Here is a 7533-nt window from a genome sequence, read left to right on the forward strand (position 1 = left end):
AAACACAGGTAAAAATTATTGATATATAGTAAAAACATTCTCTGCCACGGCTCCACCACTTATATGTTTCATTCATTATCTTCCATGTAATCAGAAAAAAAATATTTTTACTATGCTGGATGAAGAATACTCCCTTCGCCACAAACTAAAAGCAACCTATTATTAAATATAACGCATCATAATTTTACGAATCTAAACAGAGATATGCACGTTTTAAGATACACTGATCTAGTCTTTTAAAATGCTCATAAAGATATGGTGTGCATGTGTATGTTTATAGGAATGAGTATGCATACATTATGAGCGTATGTTTTTTACTGTGTTTCTAAAATAATAAAATAAAAATAAAAAACAGGTAGTAGCTCCTTAGAAAAACACCATTATTATGAATGTTTACAAATTTCCAGTTTCTACAGGGACTAAACCGCAAAACAACCAGTAACCGACCTCGTCGGACAAGCGCTTTAAAAGCTGCTTCCTGTTTTACCTCCCCAATTCCATCACTCCCCCCCACTCGCCGCCGCAATGTCGGCCGCGGCGGCGGACACCGTCTCCGGCGACGACCACCACCTCGCCACCGGGGGCGACAGCGCGTGCTCCACCCCGTTCGTCAGCGCGCCGTCCAGCCCCGCCGCCCGCGACGCCCCCTTCCCCGGCGGCTTCTTCAGCGCGCCGGCGAGCCCCGCCCACCACCACCACCACCACGGCGGCGAGGGCGGCGGCGACGGGGAGGAGTATGAGTTCGAGTTCGATTTCTCGTCGAGGTTCCCGTCTCCTGCTCCCGCGGCGATGTCCTCCGCCGACGAGCTCTTCCACAACGGCCAGATCCGCCCAATGCGGCTCCCGCCGCTCGTCGGCGGCGAGGCGCCGCGGGAGGAGCTGGAGGTTGGGGCGGGGGACGAGCGCGGCGGCCGCCTCCGGTGCCGGTCCGTGCGCCGCCGGAGCCGCTCCCACTCCCCGTTCCGCACATGGCTGTCACCGCCGCCGCCGCCGCCGCCGCCGCCGCCGCCGCCGGCGTCGTCGTTTGCTCCGGTGGCGAACGCGGCGGCGCCGTCAGCGTCGCGGTCGTCGTCGTCCTCCTCGACGGCGTCGTCCGCCTCCACCTCTTCCTCCTCCTCGTCGAGAAGCTCCCGCAGGTGGAAATTCTTGAAGGATCTCCTCCACCGGAGCGGCTCCGACGGCGGCAAGGACCCGCGGCCGCCTCCGCCCACCGCGCTGCCGCGGTCGCCGGCGCCCGCCGCGGCGAGGGGCGGCAGGAGGAGGTCGGCGCACGAGCGGATGTACGCGGCGAGGCGAGCCGAGGTGGAGGAGATGCGGCGGCGCACGTTCCTGCCGTACCAGCAGGGGCTTCTCTTCGGCTGCCTCGGCCTCACCTCCCGCCTCTCCTCCGCCGCCGCCGGCAAGTCCAGGTCATGACGCCCTGACCGCCGCCGCCACCGCCATGGATTTCTTGCTCTTGCTGCTGTTTCTTGGAATTCTACTGTTCATGGCTTTGGCTTACTTAAGTGTTTATTAGTAATGAGTAATTAGAAGTAGTAAGTATGTATGGTAGTTGCAAGAAGAAGCCAAGAAGGCATGGAATGATAAAATGTTTGACTTTCTTTTTTGTATAGAAAAAAGGGGATTAATGGGCTGTTTGATCTCTCTTTTGTAGTAATTTATGGTGATGCAAGTGTTGAATGCCAAAGAAATGGTTTATTATTATTGTTTTTTTTATTCTGCTTGGTGTTCTTGGGATTACTGTTTGTGTTGGTGAGTTGGTGACACTATCAAATATTATAGTGGCAAGAATCCAAGAACTGAAAGTATTGTGCTTTTCATGGGAAGCAAGGATTAAAGTAGTTTGGTTGTCTAGATTCTCTATCTTATTTGGTTCTATTTTGTTATTAAACTTGGGGAAACTTCATCCCAGTTTAGCCCAAGTAGAAGCTACTCTTTAGTATCAGCATGCTACTGCTGGATGACAATTGCAGAAGAACAAAGGAGTACACTTTCCTGGTCTGGAGAAAATTGCCAACATAAATATTTCTGATAAAGGTAAAGTTGCAAATACCTAAAGGATATACTCCATCCGTTTCATAATGTAAGACTTTTTAGCACTATCCACATTCATATATATGTTAATGAATCTAGACACACATATATGTTTAGATTCATTAACATCTATATGAATATGGGTAATGCTAGAATGACTTATATTATGAAACGGAGGATAGAATGACTTATATTTTGAAACGGAGGAAGTAGTTATGAACAATGATATGGGGATATAGTTGCAAATACCTAAAGGATATCTCTAGATTTAGATTTAAGAACTAAAATAATGGCTAAGAGCAGTGATTAATATTAATGAACCAACAAGAATCTTGTGTAAGATACTCTTGTAATCCTGTTTCCTTCAGACATGGCCAGTAGCAATCCTCTGTCTTGAGCTTTGCTGGCTTTCTATTGGTCCATGCTTGCTGCTTTGCAATAAAGCTTTGCCTTTCTATATTGTTCATGTTAGCTAGCTTTGCAATAACTGAAGATAAATGGCAGCACACACTGGTTGGTGAGGCTCTCTTAAGAAACTGGCTCAATCTGAATGCTGCAAGAAACAAGAAACAGTAATTAAAACACTTGCGGTTGCAAGCCTGGTACTAATAATGTTGTTGTTTAATGTTTACTGCTCCCCCATTGGGGTTTAATTAGGTGGACAGGAACAGCTGACATGACAGTTCTTTTCTTATCCTGTTTGCTTCTTGTGCTTAGTAACTTCTTTAGACATAATTATCATACAACCTGGGAGTAAAATACTATCCAGTGTGCTGCAATGCAATGTTTTTAAACCACTCACATATAACTGTTATTTGCTCTCATCTGAGAAATGTATAGCAACATGGGCATGCTTTAAAATATTTAAATGGAGAATCAAATCCTTGTTTTTAAATCTGCATGTTTAAAATATTCAGAGTATTTACTCCATCTACTCCTCGAGCCTTGTCTGGTGAAGGCTGCTTGTATCTGTATCTGGGGCTGGATTGCTGCAAGGCTTGTGTTGTCAGATCTTCAGCTGCACTGGGAGCCTCTCACTGCAAGAACAAACTTTTTGGAGTAATGTTTCAGCAAAAGACATGAGAGTTGGTAAAAGTGATCAATGATCACTGGGAAAGAATCTGTGCACTGCAGAATATTACTCCTAGTAACTTTTACTCCCTCCAAAGTTGTGCTTAAAATACTGTAGATAATAAAGTTAGTCACAAATAAAATAAATAATAATTTTAAAAAAATTTGAATAAGACAAGTGGTTAAACGTTGTAAGCAAAAACTTAAAATCCTTATATCATGAGACGGAGGAAGTAATTATTTCAGAATAAAAATTGTCAAAAAATAAAGATTGGCAAAACAGTAGTACCTGCACTTTTCAGAGCAGTTGACCACTGTAGTACAATGTGATGAGGGAAACAGTAGTAGCACTCCATCTTGTTCTGATTTCTGAACATGAACACAAGAAATCTGGGAAACATTGATGCGTTGTTGTTTTTTTTCCTTGCTCTTCTCACTGTCCCTGCCTGATTTTGTTGCATGCAACTGCAAGACAGGTCACTGAAAATCTGAAACCACAATGGATGATGCAGTGTGAGATGAGAGGACATGCTAATGCTATGTGAACTGTGCTGTACTAGTGTTGCTTTGCTGGGAAGCACTTGGGGTTTGGTTCAGGTAAGCACTGTAGCAGTTGCACTTGAGATGTAACACAAAACATGGTATGAACTGGAATGTTATAAGATAATGGAACTATTCAAGTAGGGGCAGGTTGGCCATCTTTTTTGCCAAACTGATGAACCTTTTCTTTTTGTGATTTATGTGGTCAGTAAATTATTTTTCCTTGTATGATTTTACCATGCATGATAATCTCTGCTGACGGTAGAAATGATCTGATCTGTACATCCTATCTTTCTTGTAACACTGATTATAAGTTACATTAAGCTGTAACGGCATAAAACTTATACACGTTCTTAGTGACTTAAAAGCAATGCTGAAAAAAAACTTCATTAAAAACACCTTAAAATGAACTCTAAAATTATTTTTTTTAAGTTTTGTAGCGGCTGATTCGTTGTAGAATGTCAGGAACATTTCCTTTCAGCATCTCCAGAATGTCAGGCAGTGATTAGCATGCCAAATGGCCAACCAAATGATGGTACTTGGATGGTTTATTCTATCCATTTGTTGATTATGCTTGCCCTTCTTGGTTTTTTACCTGAAGACCGGTGCCGTCTTTTGACCGGGCAAAGAGGCATGCTTGGAATCATGACGGCCAGCAGCTTCTCCGGCAGCAACCTTAAAATGCCTAAATTGCTCATCAGATACTCCCTTCTTTTTTCCTTAGGTCATCATTATCCATTTCGTTGTCATGATAAGGGCAAAATTTGTTTGCCTTTAGTTCAAACAACACGTGCTCATGATCATGAATTGAACACCTATATTTTAATCAGTGATCCAGAATGATAACTTTGAAAAAACTAAGTCTAGATATATATTTTTAGTAAATATTTGGATTAGCGCCAACCATTTCTTGCATGGTCTGTGCGGTCATTTTTTGACGTGTATATTTAGTTGCACATAAACATATAAATAGTCGCTATCTGCCTACACTTCAAAATCATCAGGTTTTGATAGTGTATATTTAGATGCACACTCACTCTATGCGCGCGCTTTAAAACTAAAAACATCTTTTATTATGTATATTAGGATGCTCTGCTCCTCACGTATTACCAAAAATATAAAAAATAATAATGACAAATATGATGGCAGATGTTTCTCTCAAACTAAAGAAAACAAGCCTTGCTAGCAATTGAAAGTATCTAAATATTGAAACTGCTTGGAGAGAGTGTGTATGACAAAAATATACAATGCATATATTTGAAAAGTGCTGATCACACTTTCTAATTTGGTTCCATGTGATGGTCATTTTTGAGTTAGTTGAGGCATGTCCTGGATTCCAATCATGTGTAAACTAGTTGATGTTCCTTGTTGCTGAATGCATTGATGAATATATATTACATATTATAGAAATGATGGATAGATATATGTTAAAATATTATGAAAATGATGCAGGGATGATAATTTGACATGTTTGTATGATGAGCTAGATATAGTCTATAGAGATGATGTGTTATGCTTGCAGTGTTTTAAGATGATCTAGAATAATAAATGCTAGTTGGTGATGATGTGAATATTTACATATTTGGATATACACAAACATAAATACTTGCTGTGTACACGCACATCATAATTGTCAGGTCTCGATAGTGCATATTTGGATGCACACAACGACACAAACATTCGCACTCACTCTCTACGCACGCTTAAAACTCAAAACATTTTTTGATCGTCTATATTTGGATGCTATGCTCATCGTACATTGATTACCAAAAATATTAGAAAATAATAAAAAATATAATAGTACATGTTTCTCTCAAACAAAACAAAACATACCTTGCTAGTAACTGAAAGGTGTCTAAATATTGAAACTGTAAGGAGAAAAGGTGTGTATGACAAATATCACAATGCTGTCAATGCACATACTTGAAAAGTGTGGATCACACTTTCTATAATTTGCTTCCATGTGAATGTAAGATGGCCATTTTTGAGTTAGTTGAGGTATGTTTCATGGATTCCAATCATGTGTAAGTTTCTCTTTGCTGGTTGATTTGTTTAATTTTGATGAATCATCAAACAATAAAAGGCTAGCTAGTGCTAAATAAAAAGTCACCATATGCATCAAGAATATCAATATAACGTTGTGCAAGGCAAATGATCACTTGCAACACCGGAGCCCCATACCCGAAATGCCAAGTGAGCATATACGGAAAATAAGTTATAAGCAAATGCCAACTGCTTGTTCAAAGTTCTACACCCTGATAAATTAAGTCTTGGTTTCACTGATCACCAGAGCATAACTTTCAAAAAAAGTTCTAGACATCTCTTTATTTTTTTTCTCGAATCACATGATAGATGTTTATTATTGTATTAATAAAATAAAAGGAGGACACAAAATCACTATTTTTATTTAATCTTTGGATTAGCGCCAACCGTTTCTTGCATGGTCTATGCGGTCATTTTTTGACCGTGTATATATATTGGGATGTACACAAACATAAACATTCTCTTTCTACACACGCTTAAAAATTGTAAGTTTTTATAGTATATATTTGGATGCACACAAGCATAGACGCTCTCTACGCATGCCTAAAACTTAAAAGCATTTTTATTGTGTATATTTGGATGCTCTGCTCATCGTGCATTACCAAAAATATCAGAAAATAATGACAAATATGATGGCAAATGCTCCAAAATCATGCGAAAATGCGAAATTTGCCCCATCTGTTGTTGTACTGCTAGCTATTTCTCCTTTTGCTTAGGTCTGTATTCGGTATTCCTAGACACATTATTGTTGATGGAATTTGCGTCTTGAGCCGTAAACTGCCCTAAATTTGTAACTGACCATACCAACTCCTTTCCACCTTCATTGCTTCTAGTGCAAGTAGATGATGAAATTTGCCCATGACATATTGTCGACGTTTGATGTCGCGGTTCTAGTATTTGGACAGTATGGGGATCGTTGGTGCTAGGATATACACGAGACTGAGGTAAAAGAGATAGAAACAGGGATTTTTATACAGGTTCGGGCCCCTGAGTTGTCAGGTAATAACCCTACATCCTGTTGGCTGAAGCCGGAGTTGCTTTTTATTCACCATAATCACACCAGTACAATATGTGGGGTAGCCTATCTAACTATTGTCGACATGGCGGTCAGAAAGGCTGACTCGTAGTCGACAACAGGGTAGCCTTCCTCCTCGAATCTGTGTCCGGTGAGATCAGAGATAGCGCTTTCGTCTCTCCTGACGGTATCCGGAGACACTGTAGGGAATAGCCATGCTTATCCCTGAAGTCGATATCCGGCGTCTTGTCTTGGCGTATGTAGGCTTGTATTGGCTTCTGTTGTTCCGTATATTGTAGTGGTTGTTGATTGTGGTGGGTCTCGATCGTGGTGACCGTGTTGATTGTGTCCCCTCTCTTCCTAGGGGGTCTTGTATTTATACCCATAGGTGTTCCCTTGTCCGAGTAGAACTAGGGAGACCAATATGGATACAATCCGAGTAGTCTTGGTCATTTCCATGTAGAACTCTGGTTGTCTTTCCTTATCCGGAACTCCTCCTATATCCGCAGGTTGTTTCCGTATAGGACATGGTATGTGGTGGGTCCTGCCGAGATATAGTCGACTACTATTAGGTATGTGGTATCCATAACCCTGACAGTAGCCCCCGACTTCAATGCAAATGAACGAATTCATATTCTCAACCGCGCGCAGACATTGGAGTAACTGTTATCGAGCTCATGTGACCGTTCTCGGTGAGTTTAGAGATAACGTTAGACTTCCTTTGTCAGACTCGTGCGGGCACCGAAAGGGTTTGTCTAAGTCAATCTCTGATGTCAACCAAGGAAGTACAGAGCAGACGACTAAGTCTCCCGTCTTGCTGTAATCGAGAA

At 41.5% G+C, this 7533-nt stretch overlaps 1 protein-coding gene across 1 annotated transcript; it reads left to right on the forward strand.

Annotated features, from left to right (window-relative positions):
* Positions 1–460: 460 nt before the first annotated feature.
* Positions 461–1914, forward strand: LOC127757656 (uncharacterized). The gene has a single exon (XM_052283223.1). It carries the CDS (start codon positions 526–528, stop codon positions 1414–1416), a length of 891 nt encoding a protein of 296 aa, XP_052139183.1. The 5' UTR covers positions 461–525; the 3' UTR covers positions 1417–1914.
* The last annotated feature ends 5619 nt before the right edge of the window (positions 1915–7533 follow it).

The sequence above is a fragment of the Oryza glaberrima genome, chromosome 12 (genome assembly GCF_000147395.1).
Source record: "Oryza glaberrima chromosome 12, OglaRS2, whole genome shotgun sequence".
NCBI classification, from domain to species: domain Eukaryota; kingdom Viridiplantae; phylum Streptophyta; class Magnoliopsida; order Poales; family Poaceae; genus Oryza; species Oryza glaberrima.